General features: G+C 36.1%; 1 protein-coding gene and 2 long non-coding RNA genes across 3 annotated transcripts; 1 reads left to right on the top strand and 2 right to left on the bottom strand.

The window, feature by feature from the left end:
* The first annotated feature begins 9,631 nt into the window (after nucleotides 1-9,631).
* LOC110883121 lies at nucleotides 9,632-11,093 on the top strand. Its single transcript, XM_035978385.1, has 2 exons — nucleotides 9,632-10,857; nucleotides 11,072-11,093. Exons 1-2 carry the CDS (start codon nucleotides 9,632-9,634, stop codon nucleotides 11,091-11,093), a joined length of 1,248 nt encoding a protein of 415 aa, XP_035834278.1.
* A 23-nt stretch (nucleotides 11,094-11,116) lies between these two features.
* On the bottom strand, nucleotides 11,117-14,159 carry LOC110886305. The gene is made up of 3 exons (XR_002562730.2): nucleotides 13,843-14,159; nucleotides 12,632-12,720; nucleotides 11,117-12,201 (listed from the first exon to the last, which is right to left on the bottom strand). It is a non-coding gene; the product is annotated as an uncharacterized LOC110886305 (long non-coding RNA).
* A 2,836-nt stretch (nucleotides 14,160-16,995) lies between these two features.
* Nucleotides 16,996-20,053, bottom strand: LOC110886306. Its single transcript, XR_002562731.2, has 3 exons — nucleotides 19,737-20,053; nucleotides 18,526-18,614; nucleotides 16,996-18,095 (listed from the first exon to the last, which is right to left on the bottom strand). It is a non-coding gene; the product is annotated as an uncharacterized LOC110886306 (long non-coding RNA).
* Between the last annotated feature and the right edge of the window lie 3,219 nt (nucleotides 20,054-23,272).

Below are 23,272 nucleotides of genomic sequence, written 5' to 3' on the forward strand. Positions count from 1 at the left end.
CTCGCTATCCGAGGAACAAAACGGACAAGCTTCATCCGAAATCGGAATGTTCCGTTTCCTAAGCTCAACTTTGGTGGGCAGCCTATCCCGTTCAACCCTCCAAGCATGGGCGAAGGATAGGTATCTCCGGGGGGCGCCCGACCCCCCGAACTTTTCGATGCGTAGTGTTATGAATAGTACTTTCGTATAGGTATATACGTTGCCGCCCCTCCGGTTTCGCGAAAATTCGGGGGGGCGTGGCTTCGCCAATGCCTCCAAGCGAACAAATGCTCATTGAAACGTACTTAGTGTTAGAATTATGCGTCACCGATGCTCGTTGACATGACTTATTTAACACGCATCTTACGTTTAGAGATTCTTGCAAACAAAACTAACAAACTATCCAAACAAAGCAAAAGGTAAAATAATATCAGATTGTTAATCTTTATATCATTAGAAAGGTAAAATGATCATAAAAGTGTGTAGAAAATATGATAAAAATTAACCATCATAAGACTATGATAAAAATGATATTTAAAACACACTAAACACTTATGCAAGCAAAAATATTAAACTATGTAGAAAATATGTTGTGTAGAAGTAGACTATTGAAAGAGGCCAATGTATTTGACCTCCACTCACTCATGTCACATCTTTAGTGGTTTAAAAGCCTAAAAAGATTAAACTTGGATGAAGTGAGTGAAGGTACATTTATTAAAATAAGTGCTTAAAGTTTGAAAATGTAAAGGGATTTGGACAAGTGGTGTCCCTTATATTATTGAAATTGTCCCACGTTTTAAGTAACCACTAACCAATAACACTTTTTTTTCGTATGTCATTTTACAATCAAGCAAATGATCTCTAACTTAAATATCCATTATGTAACATATTAAAAGAAGGTTTAGGTATGTAACATAATAAAAGAAGGTTTAGGTTTTCAGAAAAGAAGGTTTAGGTATGTATGTAACATAATAAAAGAAGGTTTAGTAACATAATAAAAGAAGGTTTAGGTTTTCAGAAAAGAAGGTTTAGGTATGTATTTAACATAATAAAAGAAGGTTTAGGTTTTCATGAATCTAGCATTAGACATAAGCTAAAATCCAACTGTCTTGAAGGGACTTCAGTGCTGGATCAACCGTTTCATGGCCTAAGACGAAGTGAAATTTCCGTGCCCTTTTTTCGTCTTAGATTATTATATACCATACTCCTTTATCCATGCTTGAATCAGTGGCCGCTATGATGGTGTGCAGGGAGGACCCCCGCACAAGGCACGTGATTTCGAGGGGCACGTGATTTTGAAAAAAAATCCGATATATATATATATATATATGTTATTTTTTAAAATAGTAAACACATACAAATTCCAATATAGACCCATTTACAAATATTTTTTATGGTTTAGAATTTAGCCCACTTACCATTAGTTTATTGAGACCGATACTAATTTAATTTTTTTAAATAATAATAAAACATTACGGAATGGCACATTTTTTCGAGCTCAAACATGGTACGTGAATTCTCAGAGACGCCTCTGGCTTGAATCATGCAAAAATTTAACACAATTATAACAGAGAGTGGTTTGTTTGCATATACAACCAAATAAATTAAAAACAATAAGTTGAACTAAATTAAAATATATATATATATATATATATATATATATTAATAGTTAGCATGTATATTTTCTTTAGTGAGGGATCTAGGCTCAAACTTGGATTACTTATACTTTGATTGTTTAGAACGACATAAAAATTTTGTGTGTTTGCACTCTAGATACACACATATATAATCGCCATTGCAAGATTTCGGTTATGTTAAAGAACTTAAAATGTTTATTCACAAGTGTTTATAATGAAATCCTAAGAAGGTTGTCGTGTTAAAAGATATTTCTTCAAAAAAAACATATGATTATTACGGATCTAAATTTGACACAGTAAACCTTGTATAGATAGTCATGACTAACTTGTATCTAAACCAAGTAGATCCATCCAAAGCTAGCACCAATCTTATTGGTAATCTTGATATTCGATGTTTCACATATATTCAGATATTTAAATTTCAATTATGCATGAATTTAAAATATTCTAGTTCCTTAATTTATATTTCAATTTGGAGAATAATTACACGCTTTCAAATAAATATATTACTCAACACTTTCGTCTTGTTTATTATACTGGAAAATTTCATAAATAGTTAACTACAAGTAATTTCAAAATGCAAGTTAAGTTAGCTTAAGTAGTCCACTATTATATCTTCTATACTATATAATAAAAGAAACTTGTTTTCTGACACTTGTCATTCTCTCATTTAATTGATTAAAATTAATAATAATAATAATAATAATAATAATAATAATAATAATAATAATAATATTTATCAGTTTTGATTATATATGATTCCGTCAATTCAGTTATTGGAAAACATGGGGTTGGGTGATTTAATACTTTAGACGCATGTAGATTCAAACTAATTTTAATAAATAAATTCATAATATCTTAGATTAAAGATAAAAGAAAAATAAATAACAACTAATTTTGTTTTCTAGAAAATTTTTGTTAAACTTTTACGATACATATATCTTCTATACTATATAATAAAAGAAACCTGTTTTGGTACACTTGTCATTCTCTTATTTAATTATTAATAATACTAATAATAATAATCTAAATTAATTCAAATTCTTACTATAATAAAAGAAACCAACTTTTAGACACGTGTTATTGGTATTCTCAAATCTATAGTTATCTTATATTAACTAAACAAATAATAAGTTAATATTAAATCTTATCATAGTTTAATAAAATATTATCCTCAAATCTAAATTGTTAATTTAATATATTTAAAAAATACATCTCTTCCTGCTTATCTTATATTAAATATATAAATAATAAATTAATATTAAATGTTATCCTAATTTATTAAAAATATAAATTTTTTTTATTTTGTATACAAAATTATATTTATTCAGCTCATGTAAAACGCGAGGTTTTTAAAAATTTAACTTTTTATATTATTTACTATACAAAGTTACATTTATATAACCTGTGTAATACACGAAGTTTTTAAAGATATAACTTTTTATTCATCTGCTACGTAAAATTAGATTTATTCAACACGTGTAACACACAAGGTTTTTAAAGATATAATTTTTTTTATTATTTGATAGATTTTTCAACCCGACTATACACGAGTTTTTTAAAGATACGACGTTTTTAGTATTTAATATGCAAAACTACATTTATTTAATCTGTGTAGTGCACATGGTTTTTAAAGATATAACTCTTTTTTAGATCTATTCAACACGTGTAATATATAGGGTTTTTATAGATGCAATTTTTTTTTATCATTTGTTAGATTTATTCAACCCGATTATACACGGGTTTTTTAAAGATACGACGTTTTTAGTATTTAGTATACAAAATTACATTTATTTAATCTGTGTAATACACATGATTTTTAAAGATATAACTTTTTTATTATTTGATATATAAAATTACATTTATTTAACCCGTATAATATACGAGTTTCATAAAGATATAACTTTTTATGATTTAATATATAAAATTATATTTACTCAACCCATGTAATACACAGGATTCTAACCTAGTATATATATATTCCCAATGATATAGAAAAATATGTCGTTCCAAAAAAAATTATTTATTTATGTATTTATGAATACATACAAAATTGTGCAAACTTTAAGGACTTTCTTGTTGTATTTCCATAAGTAAATAAATATTAATTTATACAAAGTTAATAGATTAAATCCAAAAAAAACATATACAATAATTTAACTGAAGCTGATTAAAAATATCCGTTATTGATCCTTGTCGATATTATTAAGTGACAATGACTAATAGTTTATGGTTGTTTGGAGTTCCTCCAACAAATAGAACCTATCAAGTATTAATCAAATATGATACCCTAATCATTGTGAATTTGTTATTTAGTTTGATTCATACGATTCACTTCTTCTATATAGTATAAAATTTAGTATAAATAAAAATGCACATAAGCTTTTGATTAATTAGATGTTACAATAACTCAACTTTTTTAACGAACTCTGATGCCAAGTTAGTCGCGGTATGAGATGGGAAATGAGTCTGGGGTTGTTTGTTTAAGCTCTTAATGGTTTAGAGTTTAGACCTCTTACTTGCTCAATACTTTCAGACTATTTGTTTCGTGAACAGATGTCTGGATGGTTCAGACATTTGCCTCTGAATGGTTAAACATTATACTGAGTCTGAATGGTTAAGACATTTTATCTGAATTGGCCAGACATTTGGTTCTGAACGGTTAAGCATTATACTGACTCTTAATGGTTCAGACCTCTTACTGGTTTAGTACTTATCCATTTTAGAAGTTACCAAACAACCCCTGAATCTAAGGAAAGTCATCATCCGGTTGTAAGAGTGTAAAACCATTCTTGTAGAGATGTTAAAATGTATTATGGTATTAGCTGAAACACGTATAAATTTTAAGATTAATGTCGATATTTATAGTAACGATGTAACTGGTTGTTTCCTCGTACTTCTGTGTTGCGCATGTGGGGAGATCCTAAAGTTAACGGGTTGCATGCGGCAAAGAGGGCGGTGAACCCCTTCATCGCGCGGAGAACACCGCCGCCGCCACTATTTGCCGCGCGGGATGGGTGGAAATCGGTGAGTCTTTACCGCATGCATAGTATGACCGTTCATGGGTAATGGCTTCGTAGCCGTTCCATTTAAAAAAAAACAAATAAATACATTATAAATATTACCATTTTAAATTCCTTTTTTCATCCAATTCACATACTCTCAAAGCATACTATGGATACACAAAACAAAGGTGATGGCAAGAAAAATGTTTCGGGTTCCGGTTCGAAGGCGAGGGGGCGTGGCTCGCAAGGTAGACGAGGCAGATCGAGTGGTTCAAGTGTGCCATTTCAATCACAACACGGTTATTCCCCACACTCTCAACCTTCATACTTTTACGCCCAAAATACACAACCGGGTTTTTACGACACCCAACCCCAACCTAATTATCCACCATAATTTTTTTCATTACCACAAGGTCCCACGAAGGTTGCATCGGGTGTGTACGAGTATCCTACGGATGCCCAAAACGCTTTTGACCCGTTTGCTTATCAGAGTCCACCGACTCAATCTCCAAAAGATAATGTTGAACACATGCTTCCAATATACGATGATGACGAAGATGAATGATTTGTAGCTGAGACTCAAGACTTAGATGAAGACGAAAATGAAGAAGCCGAAGAAGAGGAAGAACTTGAAGTTGAAGAAGAAGCCGAAGATGAACCGAAAGGAAAGGGGGGTAAGGCGGATTCGCAAAGATGGACGAAGAAACAAGAAGAGGCATTAGCGACGGCGTATGTGCATTGTAGTATAAACAAGAAAAAAGACAATCGACAAAAATTGGATGCTTTTTGGAAAAAATTCTCGTACATTACAATGCAACCGTTGGAGGAAGTTCCCGGACCGTTCATCAAGTCCATCCAAAATGGAAAGCTATGCAATGGAGTTGAACTTATTCAATGCTTTTTGGCATGCGGTATATTTTTTTACGTTTACATACTTTTTATTTTTTACCTTTATATATTGTTTATTTTTTACCTTATATATTTTTATTATAGGATCGTTTACGTCCTAGCGGGAGTGACGATGCTCATGTTATGAAACAAGCGCTAAAAGATTATCAAAAAAAACATCTGGGTGGCTTTCCTCATATTGAGGCGTGGGAGGTGGTTAGAAATCATGAGAAATGGGCCTCGGTACCATTGTTGGGTGAGGAGAGTAGTAGTTCGGGGCAAAAAAAAGTAATCGGATTCGGGTAACTACCAAGCGGGTACACCGAATACCGAATTCACTATTGATATACCCGACATAAACGTAGACCCCTCTTCAAGAAGGCAAAATAAGAAAGAGAAAAAGATAAAGGACCAGCAACGTCGATCGAAAGGTCAATTGGTATGTCCGACAAGCTCCAAGAATACAAATTTATGAAACAAGAGTTTCTAAATTTTTTATGGTTTTATTTTTTTTAGTAGGTTTAATTTTATGTATTGTCTTTTTTTAATTTAGTTTAATGTAATTTTAGTTAGTTTAATTTAATGTAATGTTTTTTTATTTAAAGTACTTTTATTTTGTTAAAAATATGTTTCATTTATTAATTAATAGTTTATAAAAAAAGAAAAGAAATAGTTTACCTCTTTCCACGAGTAATGACCACCCCTTATATGTTTTGGGTAAAAGGGGAGTTAGAGCGGGGAATTGAGATGGCATATTATGGTTAAGATGCTTGTGTGTTATCATCAACCTCTTCTGGTCCCGGAAGCCCTTCTAGTTTGAGTTAAACCCAACACAAACTTAAGAAAACATTTAAGATATACCAAATTAAGAGTAAAAGATAAATATAGTTATGATGTCATAATGACGACAAAAATATGAAGCATATTATTGCATGTGCCTCATCTGACAAATTAATGTATACGACAAAAAACAATCTCATCTTATGCCCGTGAAGAATTTTGGAAAGATGTTGACGACTTGTGATAAATGAGGGCCCATTTCAGGAATATCATTGAGGCCTAACGGCCCAATGTTATTCCATTCATTTATTTCTATTTCATAATTATTTACCAATCATTTTTAAATGATTATATTTTAGAATTTATGAACTTATATTTTTTAGTCTATAAAACTATAACTAATAAACCTTATTTTCAAATAATAATGAGTATTGATGTGTTTATATCAATAAAGTTATGGTTTTTGAGTGATTACATAACGTCCAAAAACCTAACTCTTGGAACTGAAATATAAATATCTTGTTCTTGAAACTGGACCGGATAGTTGGGTGGTATTTTTTTATTTAAATTTTAATTTACTACTTCACTTACAATACTATTTAAGACTATTTTTGTGTTAGAATTATTTATAAACTTATTGGAATTCGGAAAAAAAAAAAAAAAAACTCATAATCTATGAATATAGTTTAAAAAAATTTGCTATCCGAAAAGGACTAACGATGTAACTTGTTGCATGTTTGTTTTATATTTTGATGATTTAGATAAATAGTCAATAAAAAAATTGATGGACCAGTATTTTAGTGAATAAAAAAGTCAAGATAAGGGCAAATTTTCTATTTTACCCTTTCATCCATTAAATCACTTTTAACCCTTTAATCAATTTGATTAAAGACCCAAAATATTTCCTACACTTCTAGGCTATAGATACTTTGTATTTGAACCTCTACGCACATAAACACATCGGAACACAATTTTTATGGGAACAAAAAGAACAAAGTAAATAATTGATTTTTCATCGTTAAAAGTTTCTTACATATAAGAAAATGGTTGAAATGTAAATTTATTCATCGTTCCTAGATTAAAAATGAACAAATTTTGTTTCTTTATATAATCTACCCATATGTACAAGTCATGTATAAGTAATATTACATACACATACTACACATATGTAGATACATGTTTAAAAAAACACATAGACAAATAAGTTTAATGGGTATCTTATGTAAATAGCATATGCATTTTTATGTAAGATATAAAAATTTTAAAAATCTGTGAAACATTGTTAAAATACTAACGATTTAGGTTTGTGCTTATTGAAACCGATTTTGTCTATGGGCAGGTAATACACCCGACTCTATAATTAGTGTTCGGTTATAAAAAGATTGATAATCAAATAGTAAAGTCATTTGTGTTCCATTGGGTTTCCATGCTATGCCATCTGATGGATAGATCATGTGATGGTTGGAAATGAATTATGTCTTTGGAACGATAGTGACTAGTTTCGTTTGGAACTACGGTGAACAAGATGATCATTGCGTTTGGAGCGATGGTGTTAATTAAGACGATGATGGTGATGTGTGGTAGTAGTGTAAGGTGGTAGGCCAAATGTAAACTAGGTTAAATGTGACGGACCACATGAATGGTGTTTGGGTCTTCTTGAAAATGTGCATAAATGTGTGGGTTCCTGGTCACAATTACTTATCTTTTGAGTGTGTGTGTGTGTGTGTTGGGGGGGGGGGGGGGATAGTGTGTCTCAATAAGAAGTGTGTTTTTAAAAGTGTCTACACTTCTCAAATCCCCATTATTTGGGAGTAGAGATCACAACATTGATGAGTCCATAAAAGATAAAATTAACGAATTTAATAATATATGAGATCAAATGACCAACTCTTATACATTCAAATATTGTCATACGAGTCTGGTAAGACGAGTTCGTGACATAAAGACCACATGGTGTGATGAAACATCTCAACATAAAACGAAAGAAGAAAAGACGTATCAAAATCTAAGTTTAAAACTTTACCGAAATAGGGGGGGGGGGGATAGTGTGTCTCAATAAGAAGTGTGTTTTTAAAAGTGTCTACACTTCTCAAATCCCCATTATTTGGGAGTAGAGATCACAACATTGATGAGTCCATAAAAGATAAAATTAACGAATTTAATAATATATGAGATCAAATGACCAACTCTTATACATTCAAATATTGTCATACGAGTCTGGTAAGACGAGTTCGTGACATAAAGACCACATGGTGTGATGAAACATCTCAACATAAAACGAAAGAAGAAAAGACGTATCAAAATCTAAGTTTAAAACTTTACCGAAATAATTCAATATATATTATTAGAGGAGACACATAGGGCCTCAAAATTTGAGTGTCAAAATCTATCACTGAGTATTTGCAAATTCAAACAAAATAAGTTTTACACTATAAAATTTAAAATCGGGGTCAATCACTATTTTGTCTAAATGTTTTTGTTAGTTAAAACTTTTACACTCGATAATTATCGTATTGTTATATTTAAATTAAGACAAGTGGCGGACCTAGAAATTATCTGCTGGAAGTGCGGATGAGTGGTTCAAGTGTATTTTCAGGGGTTGCGATCGGGTTTTTTGCCTAAAAATACACTAACTTTTTTATGTCAAAAGGTGCATCCGCCCACCCTGGGTTTCACCTAGGTCCGCCCCCTTAAGACCATAAATGAACCAAATTCATTTTGATCGTTTAAGTTTGGTGGACAAGTAAAGGGAACACAAACACATAAAAAGATGACTTTTAATGTTTGTTCTATGCTCATTAACAACTAGTGGTTAACCCCCGCGTTGCGGGTGCGGGGGTTATAAAACCATGCTAAATAGTAAAGCAAGCAAACGACAATCAAAACCGTAAAAAATCATAAAACAAAAATGCGAATTTATCGTGCCATATGACTAAAACGTAAGCAAAGACAAACGCAAACTTATACCACGAGCTAGCGTAAATGTAGACAACCCCGAATTTTTATCGACAAAGCTTTAACCTAAAGACAAAATTTAAAGAGGCAAAGAAAAACATACATGTTAGCAAGCATACAATTAGGAGATATATTTAGACCATATTTCTGTAAATAATTTACATTAATCTCCTAGTAAATAGGCTGTATAGTTTCCTTATATTTCTTGTATCTCTGTAATATTTATACCCCTCAATGTTAATGATAGAGATCATCGATTCATAAACTTTCATGGTATCAGAGCGCAGACGCTCTATACCCTAGCCGCCCTATTTTCTTCTCCGACCACGGTCGGGCCACCCACCCTTGTCTGTTTTATTTTTCCTTCTCTCTCTGTCTTTCGCTACCATGTCAGACAACGAGACAACTCCTGCCACACCCTCGAAGCCAACCCCACCTCCCCTCCATCCCGTTTATTCAGTTACCAACATTCAGCAAAAGGTTCGAGTTCTTGATGGTGTAAAAGTCTCATACACCTCATGGGTTCGCCTCTTTCAGCTACACGCTCGCGGCTATCGGGTTCTTGCTCACATTGACGGCACGCCGTCACCCGGAGAAAAAGATCCTACGTATGCTTCATGGCAGGAAATTGATTCAATTGTGCTTCAATGGATCTATGGATCTATTTCGGATGATTTACTTGGACGCGTTCTCACTGCTGAATCCACGGCTCGTCAAGCCTGGATCCGGATTCAGAACATATTTCACAACAACAAGGGCGCTCGTATCGCTGCTCTTGAACACGAGTTCGCTAATATGACTCTCAAGTCCCAACCTTCATTGGAGGCGTATTTTCAGCGTCTACGCGAACTCGCCGACCAGCTTAATGATCTTCTTGACGTTCCTATTGATGACAAGCGGCTTGTCCTGCAGATGGTCCGTGGTTTGCCGACAGAGTTTGATACTATGGGGTCCCTCATTCACCAGTCTCTTCCGGCCTGGGAGGAGGCATGTGAGATGCTTCTTGGAGATCAAAAGAGACGCCAAGCCCGCGATCTTTTGGATGGAAATACTGTTGTTGCTGCTGCCCAAACACCAAACCCATCACCCACCAATAACCTTCCGCCCACTCGTGACTCCACACCCAACCCAACTAACACCCAACCCAACCGTGACTATCGGTCCCGGTCAAACCAGCCCCGGAACCGAGGTCGCGGCCGTGGCTCAGCCTCTCGTAACACCTCATCTCAGCCCAACAACACCCACCAGTCGCGCTCCTTTGGATCTGCACCTCCCCCTCCATACCCATATTGGGCTCCCCCACCTTACTGGGCTCCGCCCCCATGCCCCTACCCAACTACATCCGCCTGGACCCAACCTTGGCAACCATACGGGCCTACTCCACCTCCTGCGGGTCAGCAGCCATCGGCTCAGCAGTCGTCACCCACTTCTCAGCCCAACGGCCAGCAGGCCCACGCTCACTTCACTGACTTGGATGCTTTGGACCCATCTCAAATCGCCCAGGCATTTCAGACAATTGCCGTGAACTCCGCGGCTAATGAGAATTGGGATATGGACACTGGAACGACGTCTCATGTCACTCTCGATCAAGGTACTCTCTCCACTTTTTCCCCGTATTCTCACATAAAGTCCGTATTAGTAGGTAATGGTCATCGTCTTCCAGTTATTGGATCCGGTCACACCACCCTTCAAACACCTTCCAAAACCTTTCACTTAAAAAATGTCCTTTACAATCCCAATTTTATTAAAAACCTTATTTTCGTCCGTCAATTCACCATTGACAATAATGTTTCTGTTGAATTTGATCCATTTGGCTTTTCTGTGAAGGATTACAAGGATGGCACTGTAACACCCGGTCTTATTATTCAAGGTTTAACGTAAATTTTACGTAAAACAATCATGTAATTTAAGATTTCATAAACATTTGGAAATACGGGTTTATTAAAACTTTTATAAATCATAAGTTATTCTACATAACGTGATCGAATTCGTTGTTTAAAAATTACAACGTAGCAAAGTGCGGAAGCGTGCATCATTATCGTGTTCGGTTCTTCGCTGAGCTTGATCGTCTTCCGGCGTCCAAGGTGTACCTACATTTCATAAACATGAAATGCTTTAGTCATACGGGGTTTAAATCATGTCCGAACGATGTCCGGGAAACAATTGATTTTCAAATGAAAACAAAATATAAAAAATAATCTCCACCGTAATTTACGGTGGGACCGTAAATTACGGTGGCCCCTGGGTTTCTATTCTTCTACCGTACAACAGACAATTAGCACCGTAACCAATTCATCTCCACCGTAATTTACGGTGGGACCGTAAATTACGGTGGACTCTGCATCCAGCTTCTCTATTTTTGCCGTTATTCGACACGAAAACTTTCGTATCTTTCAAACCGCTTATCCGTTTGATCTACCGTTTCTTCCTACATGATTGTAATTTAATCTTCCGTCATATGGAGTTAAAATCCAACATCCGGATTAATAAAATTTAAGACTTTTAAGTCTTCGGCTTATTACTCTTTTACCAAAATTTTGACCCGTTTATACGTTTATCAAACAAACATACTTGTTTAACCTTTATATCACGTACACTACTTCAAATTAAGGTTATTTACCATATTAGGTTATAATCACAGGTTTATTACACAATTTAAACCCGTTTTCACTCGTATGCTTATTTTGACCCGTAATCCCTCTTTTAACCTATGATTTTGTTTGAAAAGTCATTAAGCTTTCCAAATACAATGTTCCTTACCTAAAACATTTGGTTTACTTATCAAGTAACCAAATGTTCACCTTGACTACTTTTAACACTCTTTGAACCACATGTTCTAAATGAGGGTTACCCTTTTTCACATACCTGGCGCAGATCAATATATTGACCCGTTTTTAATACCTTGCTTTTATAACCGCTAATTCATAGCGTTGCTAATACCCATTTGACATTTACACCTGAAATAATATAACTCGACAAAAATCATTAGTCGTTATTGTCAAAGGGTGATATCTTCACCTTTTAACCCATTTGGTCTAAGTGACCGAATATGTTGACGAGATGATATTTATTACCATCTCATCTACATGACTCGCTCCAGTTTACATCGTGCGGTCATTTCACTTATTAATCATTTCTTAACACTTTTTAGCCTATCATGGTTTATGTTTTACTGTGTCTTTCAAAACCAATAGTTATGATCAACGCATGACCAATTACCGATTTAACTCCTTTTAACCATCCACATGGTTTCTTGTCATGATTGACTACTTTGTTCCGTACGTTTACACGCCGGAACATCATACCTCAATTATGTATTTATCTCATTCATAACTAATACGATAAGAGAATATCCTAACATATAAGACTAGTGTAAGCTATACTTACCTTGCATCCATGCCACGCCTTTCTTTCTGTACGCGCTCCGTTTGACCCGCTTCATCCACAAGCTTCCACCTAGCTTGTTAGGCGTCAAACTATCATCATTCACAAGGTGGTTAGATTAGTCATTAACAAATACGACTATTCCACCTTACGTATTTTCTATGTCGAAATCATTATTCGACTTCGTCGTTAGTAAATTTTAACTTTCTACTAGTTAACTACCTCTAATCATATGGTACGTGTAATTAACTAAAATCTACATTATGATTAGATTCCGTATTATCACGTATCACCCCTAATTAAATAAATTAGGAAATTACGTGTTTCATTCATAGTTTCAACATATGAACTTTGTGGGCATAATTTATAACACCAAAAATCAAGTTTCATAACACTGAAAATAGGCTGTTTTTGGTGACCTGTTTAACCTGTTTACAAGTCTTCAAAAATTATGATTTTTTTGTGTGGCGTACCCCTCGGAGGGTTCGAACTTGTGTTAAAATTTAAAGATCTAACTCTTTACCAAGAATTCGTAAAAATTCATTTACTAAGCTGAAATCAGATTCGTCACTTCTGACTGCAGCTTACGGAAAAATTCATTAAAAATTCCTCGTTTATCCGATTGACGAAATTCCAATTGGCAATTCTTCTAATCACTTAATACTTTCTACAGTAAGAATTTGAGAGCATAACTCAATTCCTAAATTGAGTTATGACATTCGTAATGGGCTGCAGATTCTGTCAGAAAACGCAGCTTGAACCTTTGATACGGAAAAATTCATAAAACGCTCAATTTTCGTCGAAAAAATGCGATTCCAGTGGGGTTTTAAAGATATTTCCTGGAATTACATTTTAGGCTCGAGAAACACATGTTTTTACCACGTTTTATCCAGGTTACAGCCAATACAAGTTGGCTGTAAATTCTGATCAAGAACCGTTTGAATTCAGCTTTCAAATTAAGCATGTTCTTGACATCATAACACTATTTATTTAGCGATCAAAACCCTAAGAACATCTTATACCTCAATTTAGCATCAACAAAAATCTGAATTTACTTGAGCTAAGCATGATTTCAATTTATACTTGTCTAGGGTTTACTCCTAAACACTATTTCACTTCAATATCATCCAAACAACATTCATGCAATACTAATTTCGGATTATAATTGTTCATCCATAATTTTGAATAGAATCAAACAACGAATTTTGACATACCTTGTAATCCCCTAGGTTTGGTGATCACTAATTTATTAAAAGCCCCAATTTCCTAGCTTGATTTCCCTTGATTTGGCTGAATTTCTTGTGATTTAGGGTTTTGATAAAAACCCTTTTTGGCTCCTGTGTAAATCACGACCAGAACACACACATGAGTGTGTGTTTTGGTGTTTTGATTTTTATTAAATTAAAACTATTTTCTCATTTAACACTTTTAGTCCCTCAAGTTTTTAGAGTTATCAAAAGGATTATAAACCAAGTTTTCTTTATTATTTTCAAACCACATAATTAACTAGGTTGATATTCCTAGTTACTTAGTGGGTTTCGAGAGTTATAACCCTTTTTATTTTAAGCCCCGTTAACTCGGGCTTCTTATAAACTTACTTTTCTCAAAGTATTTATTCTCCTTTTAATTAATATTAGGTTTATTCACTTAAATCCTAATATTCACCGGGTAGATTTTCACCACTAACGGTATTTTACCCGTCTTTTAGTATTAACGTGGTTTGATTACCAAACCCGTTTTCGGGGTGTTACAAGTCTACCCCCCTTAAAGAGGTTTCGTCCTCGAAACCTTTTCTTACATAGTTCATTGAGTTCTAAACTCAATGCGTTTTGACTTGAGTAATTTCTTAAGCATTACTCATACTCTAACCAATTGTTAGTATTACCAGAAAAATTATGGTAATGTCTTTCTGGTTACAGAACCTCTACGTACCTGATACGACATAATGTGACTTGAAATAGCGTAATTCCGTTACTTTATTTTTTATTTTATTTTTTTTTTACTTGTTTAGTTAACTTAGCGATTTCCATTGCTTTTAGATATTACCGAACTCTTGGTGAATCCGTTACCTTGACCCGTTTAAGGGTCTTTAGTGAAGTCTTTCACTTTTAGCAACAATTTCTTCTGTTTTCAGAATTCATTTATTCGGTTTAGTTATACCGAATCTACCGTTTACAAGCAACCAGATTACTTAAATGACCTTTACCGCTCGCTTGGTTATAATGTGATTCCACTTCACATTGCATTTCTTGATCGTGATCGTGTCACGCATGTTTAATTTATATCAACCTTTCATTTTCAAAAAAGATCAGTTTTCGAATATATCGTCTTGCGCCTATCAGCGTCAAGACTTGAACCCTTTATGATTACTATTCAAATTCCTGTCAGAATTTATATTTATAAAAATATTATTTCTTACTAAATCTGAATTTTAGTATAACGTTTATCTCTTAACTTTGTAATTACTCATGTCAAGGGAATTGACAACCCCTAATTTATTGTTTTTCGTTCTCGTTTTACGCAAGGGATCGTAACAAGTTCCCTCACCTTACGCTATTGACCCGTAGGTTCTTTCACCTAACCTCGTAGGCTATTTTCTTAAGCTTTCGTCTCTTTAAGACGAGGCCCTTATGATCCCTTTGCTTTAGTTCATGACCCGTCGGTCATTTTGGCCCCTCCATTTTTTTTTTTGACTCGTTTGACTCATTTTAGGTGAATTTTCATCACCTATGAATGTCAGACTTCGTTCTTTATTTGACCCGTCCAACTTTGAATTGGTTGAACGCAATTACCTAAATTTATATTTGCGAAGATTCTTATCATCTTTTAGTCATGACTCATATTCCGAGTCTTTTGACTTTCTATTTCGCGTTCCTGTTTCTCAGTCTACGCATGTGTTTAAATCCTTACCCACCAACTGGGTGTTTTACCGAAGTCGTTATTATTGCAACCCTTACGGTATGTATTATGACTTCGTTTCACTTTTATATTCCTACTTCGTTCTCAAATTTGGTGTTTTACAAAATCGGCCTGTTAAGAGTCTTATTTGTATTCTTCGGGTTCGAGTGTAAGTACACTACCTCCCAATGCATATCTACATCACTTTACATGTTTGCATTTTTCCGGGTTCGAGTGTAAGTATCACTCCCTCCCAATGTTTGTCTAAATCGTTTTACATGCTTGATGTTTTCTGGGTTCGAGTGTAAATACACTACCTCCCAATACTTGATGTTTTCTGGGTTCGAGTGTGAGTACACTCCCTCCCAATACTTGATGTTTTCTGGGTTCGAGTGTAAGTACACTCCCTCCCAATACTTGATGTTTTCTGGGTTCGAGTGTGAGTACACTCCCTCCCAATACTTGATGTTTTCTGGGTTCGAGTGTAAGTACACTCTTTCCCAATACTTGTCTGAATCATTTTACATGCTTGTTTGTCCCTTCACTCGGGCTCATTATCCTAATGTAATACGCTCCCGTCACTTGGTTGTGCGTTTACATTGTTACTAAGTATTTTGCTTATCTGATTCATTTGGGCACTTTTTAATTAGTCCCATTCACCCTGCCCTTACTACATCGGATGTAAACGTGTCCGCCGTAAGAAGTTCATGGTAACATATGCCGCTACTTACTTGGCCAGAGTAAGCGATTAACATATGACACGCATGACCTTTTTACAGTTTTCACATCACGCCCTATGTAAGTAATACCTCTATCTGTTGTTCTTGGAAACAATATCCCGGATAGGTTTTCTATCCAGGTCTTTCCAAGTTTTTTTTTTTTTTTTTAATTTTACATATGCAACTTTTAAGTTCCTACTTATTGTTGCATATTACTATTTATGCTATTATTTAAAATGTGCACCTGGTAATGTTTTCCCCGACGGGCGTTCCTTGCCATTAACCTTGTTCGCGGTCATTACGCGATTTAGTCCTCGGTGAGTATGCTCCTCTTGTCATACTTCGGGCCGTTCCATCATCATATCCACAATTCGTTTGACTCTCGTCGTCTTCAAACGCGAGTGTCCTTCAATTTAGAACATTCACAAAAGTTAGTAACGTCAACCGTAATAATCGCCCGTATTATAATACAAGGCTTTTTCTACTACACGCGTCAACGCGCGTATTTTCGTCAACTATTTCAATCATTTTAATTGGGGTAACGCGTATCACACGATAGCCCTATGTGTTGTTTACAACACTTTAGCATACTAACTATTCACGTACTTGTACTTACCGGATTTGCGATCAAGCCTCGAACCGAACACTATTCTTTGTCAAGAGCATAAGGTTTAAGTCCAAGCATGGTTCCTCCCCACCATACTCGAATCTCTTAAACCAAGGCTCTGATACCAACATGTAACACCCGGTCTTATTATTCAAGGTTTAACGTAAATTTTACGTAAAACAATCATGTAATTTAAGATTTCATAAACATTTGGAAATACGGGTTTATTAAAACTTTTATAAATCATAAGTTATTCTACATAACGTGATCGAATTCGTTGTTTAAAAATTACAACGTAGCAAAGTGCGGAAGCGTGCATCATTATCGTGTTCGGTTCTTCGCTGAGCTTGATCGTCTTCCGGCGTCCAAGGTGTACCTACATTTCATAAACATGAAATGCTTTAGTCATACGGGGTTTAAATCATGTCCGAACGATGTCCGGGAAACAATTGATTTTCAAATGAAAACAAAATATAAAAAATAATCTCCACCGTAATTTACGGTGGGACCGTAAATTACGGTGGCCCCTGGGTTTCTATTCTTCTACCGTACAACAGACAATTAGCACCGTAACCAATTCATCTCCACCGTAATTTACGGTGGGACCGTAAATTACGGTGGACTCTGCATCCAGCTTCTCTATTTTTGCCGTTATTCGACACGAAAACTTTCGTATCTTTCAAACCGCTTATCCGTTTGATCTACCGTTTCTTCCTACATGATTGTAATTTAATCTTCCGTCATATGGAGTTAAAATCCAACATCCGGATTAATAAAATTTAAGACTTTTAAGTCTTCGGCTTATTACTCTTTTACCAAAATTTTGACCCGTTTATACGTTTATCAAACAAACATACTTGTTTAACCTTTATATCACGTACACTACTTCAAATTAAGGTTATTTACCATATTAGGTTATAATCACAGGTTTATTACACAATTTAAACCCGTTTTCACTCGTATGCTTATTTTGACCCGTAATCCCTCTTTTAACCTATGATTTTGTTTGAAAAGTCATTAAGCTTTCCAAATACAATGTTCCTTACCTAAAACATTTGGTTTACTTATCAAGTAACCAAATGTTCACCTTGACTACTTTTAACACTCTTTGAACCACATGTTCTAAATGAGGGTTACCCTTTTTCACATACCTGGCGCAGATCAATATATTGACCCGTTTTTAATACCTTGCTTTTATAACCGCTAATTCATAGCGTTGCTAATACCCATTTGACATTTACACCTGAAATAATATAACTCGACAAAAATCATTAGTCGTTATTGTCAAAGGGTGATATCTTCACCTTTTAACCCATTTGGTCTAAGTGACCGAATATGTTGACAAGATGATATTTATTACCATCTCATCTACATGACTCGCTCCAGTTTACATCGTGCGGTCATTTCACTTATTAATCATTTCTTAACACTTTTTAGCCTATCATGGTTTATGTTTTACTGTGTCTTTCAAAACCAATAGTTATGATCAACGCATGACCAATTACCGATTTAACTCCTTTTAACCATCCACATGGTTTCTTGTCATGATTGACTACTTTGTTCCGTACGTTTACACGCCGGAACATCATACCTCAATTATGTATTTATCTCATTCATAACTAATACGATAAGAGAATATCCTAACATATAAGACTAGTGTAAGCTATACTTACCTTGCATCCATGCCACGCCTTTCTTTCTGTACGCGCTCCGTTTGACCCGCTTCATCCACAAGCTTCCACCTAGCTTGTTAGGCGTCAAACTATCATCATTCACAAGGTGGTTAGATTAGTCATTAACAAATACGACTATTCCACCTTACGTATTTTCTATGTCGAAATCATTATTCGACTTCGTCGTTAGTAAATTTTAACTTTCTACTAGTTAACTACCTCTAATCATATGGTACGTGTAATTAACTAAAATCTACATTATGATTAGATTCCGTATTATCACGTATCACCCCTAATTAAATAAATTAGGAAATTACGTGTTTCATTCATAGTTTCAACATATGAACTTTGTGGGCATAATTTATAACACCAAAAATCAAGTTTCATAACACTGAAAATAGGCTGTTTTTGGTGACCTGTTTAACCTGTTTACAAGTCTTCAAAAATTATGATTTTTTTGTGTGGCGTACCCCTCGGAGGGTTCGAACTTGTGTTAAAATTTAAAGATCTAACTCTTTACCAAGAATTCGTAAAAATTCATTTACTAAGCTGAAATCAGATTCGTCACTTCTGACTGCAGCTTACGGAAAAATTCATTAAAAATTCCTCGTTTATCCGATTGACGAAATTCCAATTGGCAATTCTTCTAATCACTTAATACTTTCTACAGTAAGAATTTGAGAGCATAACTCAATTCCTAAATTGAGTTATGACATTCGTAATGGGCTGCAGATTCTGTCAGAAAACGCAGCTTGAACCTTTGATACGGAAAAATTCATAAAACGCTCAATTTTCGTCGAAAAAATGCGATTCCAGTGGGGTTTTAAAGATATTTCCTGGAATTACATTTTAGGCTCGAGAAACACATGTTTTTACCACGTTTTATCCAGGTTACAGCCAATACAAGTTGGCTGTAAATTCTGATCAAGAACCGTTTGAATTCAGCTTTCAAATTAAGCATGTTCTTGACATCATAACACTATTTATTTAGCGATCAAAACCCTAAGAACATCTTATACCTCAATTTAGCATCAACAAAAATCTGAATTTACTTGAGCTAAGCATGATTTCAATTTATACTTGTCTAGGGTTTACTCCTAAACACTATTTCACTTCAATATCATCCAAACAACATTCATGCAATACTAATTTCGGATTATAATTGTTCATCCATAATTTTGAATAGAATCAAACAACGAATTTTGACATACCTTGTAATCCCCTAGGTTTGGTGATCACTAATTTATTAAAAGCCCCAATTTCCTAGCTTGATTTCCCTTGATTTGGCTGAATTTCTTGTGATTTAGGGTTTTGATAAAAACCCTTTTTGGCTCCTGTGTAAATCACGACCAGAACACACACATGAGTGTGTGTTTTGGTGTTTTGATTTTTATTAAATTAAAACTATTTTCTCATTTAACACTTTTAGTCCCTCAAGTTTTTAGAGTTATCAAAAGGATTATAAACCAAGTTTTCTTTATTATTTTCAAACCACATAATTAACTAGGTTGATATTCCTAGTTACTTAGTGGGTTTCGAGAGTTATAACCCTTTTTATTTTAAGCCCCGTTAACTCGGGCTTCTTATAAACTTACTTTTCTCAAAGTATTTATTCTCCTTTTAATTAATATTAGGTTTATTCACTTAAATCCTAATATTCACCGGGTAGATTTTCACCACTAACGGTATTTTACCCGTCTTTTAGTATTAACGTGGTTTGATTACCAAACCCGTTTTCGGGGTGTTACAGGCACGCACCTGAGCCGCCACAATAGCTCAATCGGTCTCTACTCCTTTACCAAGAACTCACTGGCAACGGCTCTTGTTTCCTTACCCTCTCCTCAGTCTTGGCATGCTCGCCTCGGCCACCCGGGTCGCCATGTTATGGATTTTTTCAGTTCTAAATATTTTCTTTGTAATAAACTAGATTCATCTTTTGTTTGTCATGCGTGCCAGTTATCTAAACATAAAAGACTTCCTTTTGTTGATTCTATTTCTGTTACTACTATGCCCTTTTCTATTGTGCATTGTGATTTGTGGACATCTCCTGTCCTTAGCACCTCGGGTTATAAATATTACATGGTGCTCATTGATGACTTCACTCAATACGCTTGGGTTTATCCTCTAAAGTTTAAATCTGAAACCTTTACCAAATTCTCAAATTTTTATGCTTTTGTCAAAACACAATTTAAATTAAACATCCAACAATTTCAATGTGACATGGGAGGGGAATTCAATAACCACCGCTTTTTGGAATTTGCCAACACCCACGGGATGCAATTCCGATTCTCCTGCCCTCACACCTCCCAACAGAACGGAAAATCTGAACGCATGATACGTCGCCTTAACGACATTATCTCTTCTCCTTCATGCCTCTCTACCATCCAAATTCTGGGTCGAGGCTATCCACACAGCTTGCTACCTTCATAACATTCTTCCTACTAAAACCCTTCACAACTCAACCCCATGTACCGCTTTATACCAGCGACACCCGTCCTACGACCACCTTCGCATCTTCGGATGCGTTTGCTATCCCAACGAATCCGCAACCCGACCCCATAAACTTTTTCCCAAGTCGTCCCGTTGTGTCTTCTTGGGATATCCCGCCAACTATCGTGGCTACCGGTGCCTTGAGTTGTCATCCGGGAAAATAATTTTTTCTCGACATGTCACTTTTGACGAGACAACGTTCCCTTTATCCAACTCCTTGGACCCAAAGCCTACGCCCTCTTTCTGTGATGATATCCCTCCCGTGTTTACCTTTCCTTCAGCCTTCACACCTGCTGCCCCACCCGGTTCCACATACACTCCCGCTTCCCCTCCTGTTTCGCCTCCGTCGGCCCAACAACCCCAATCCAGCCCAGTTGTCCCTGTCCAGCCCGCCCCCTTATACCCACCAGGCTTCCCCTCTTTAGCTCCTCACCACTCGGCCCAGCCCACTTCCGCCACCCCTCCCCAACAGTCCACGTCCGACTCCCCACCAAACCAAATACCCATACAACCTCAGCCCCACCCATCCCATCCCATGGTCACTCGTGCTCGTGCTGGTATATCCAAACCCAAAGTTCCATTTAATTTGTCCACTGTGTCCTCCGCCATCTCTCCTCTTCCTAAATCTCACTTAGCCGCCCTTCGGGATCCTAATTGGAACGATGCCATGGCCACTGAATACAAAGCTTTATTGGATAATAATACGTGGGAATTAGTGCCGAGACCGCCTACGGCCCCTATTATTCGTTTCATGTGGTTGTTTAAACATAAATTTCAGGCTTCGGGACAGTTGGAGCGTTATAAAGCGCGGCTTGTTTGCAGTGGTAAAAGCCAAACCGTCGGCATTGACTATGATGAGACCTTTAGTCCCGTGGTTAAACCAACGACTATACGGACCGTCCTCAGCCTGGCAGTATCCCGCTCTTGGCCTGTTCATCAGCTGGACGTTAAAAATGCCTTCTTGCACGGTCAACTTAATGAAACTGTGTACATGCATCAACCTCCGGGCTTTGCTGATCCAACTAAACCAAGTTTTGTTTGCAGGTTGAATAAGTCACTTTATGGCCTTAAACAGGCCCCCCGGGCTTGGTATCAACGATTCTCCTCGTTTATCCTCAAATGCGGTTTCAAAAGCAGCGTGTGTGACACTTCATTGTTTGTTTATCGCAACGGTACACAACAGGCATATTTACTTTTATACGTTGATGATATCATCTTAACAGCTTCGGATCCGGTTCTGCTTCAGGATACTATCGCTTCCTTGAAAGTGAGTTTGCAATGAACGATCTGGGTACTTTACATCACTTTTTGGGTATCCACGTTGAGCAGCGGCACGGGGTTCTTTTCTTAACTCAACTACCTATGCAAGTGACATCTTACAGCGTGCCAACATGTCTAATTGCAAACCGTGCACCACCCCGGTTGATGTTGGGTCTAAGCTGAGTGCCGAATCTGGCTCTCCTTCAGTTGATGGTACTTTATACCGTAGTCTTGCTGGTGCACTACAATACCTTACCATCACCCGCCCGGACATCGCCTATGCGGTACAGCAGGTTTGTCTATTTATGCATGACCCTCGAGAACCTCATTTCCAGTTTCTCAAGCGCATTTTGAGGTATATTCGTGGGACGCTTGATTATGGGTTACAGTTTTCTCCCTCGCGTTCCACATCTCTCACTGCTTACTCCGATGCGGACTGGGGTGGCTGTCCAGATTCCCGGCGTTCTACATCTGGCTACTGCATTTATTTAGGCGATAATCTCATTTCTTGGAGCTCTAAACGTCAGCCCACCATTGCTCGATCTAGTGCTGAAGCGGAGTATCGCGGGGTTGCCAACGCTGTTGCTGAAGCTAGTTGGATTCGCAACCTCCTACTTGAACTCGGCGTGCTTGTTAAACAGGGTACAGTCGTGTATTGTGATAATATTTCTGCTGTTTATCTCTCTCAAAACCCTGTGCAACATCAGCGCACCAAGCATGTGGAATTGGACATTCACTTCGTCCGTGAAAAAGTTCGCATCGGTCATGTCCGTGTACTTCATGTGCCTGCTGATTTTCAATACGCGGACATTTTCACTAAAGGATTATCAAAGCAGCTGTTTACTCGTTTTCGGTCCAGTTTGTGCCTTCGACAAGCTACGGTTCAAACTGCGGGGGTCTGTTAGCAAGCATACAATTAGGAGATATATTTAGACCATATTTCTGTAAATAATTTACATTAATCTCCTAGTAAATAGGCTGTATAGTTTCCTTATAT

Source organism: Helianthus annuus, chromosome 10, assembly GCF_002127325.2.
Source record: "Helianthus annuus cultivar XRQ/B chromosome 10, HanXRQr2.0-SUNRISE, whole genome shotgun sequence".
NCBI classification, from domain to species: Eukaryota; Viridiplantae; Streptophyta; class Magnoliopsida; order Asterales; family Asteraceae; genus Helianthus; species Helianthus annuus.

What these genes read in the sequence shown, in the direction of transcription:
- LOC110883121 (XM_035978385.1), top strand. Translation starts at nt 9,632, where the DNA reads ATGTCAGACAACGAGACAACTCCTGCCACACCCTCGAAGCCAACCCCA. An exon ending in ACTCTCTCCACTTTTTCCCC is followed by an intron (nt 10,858 to 11,071) that starts GTATTCTCACAT and finishes TTTTCTGTGAAG; the next exon opens with GATTACAAGGATGGCACTGT.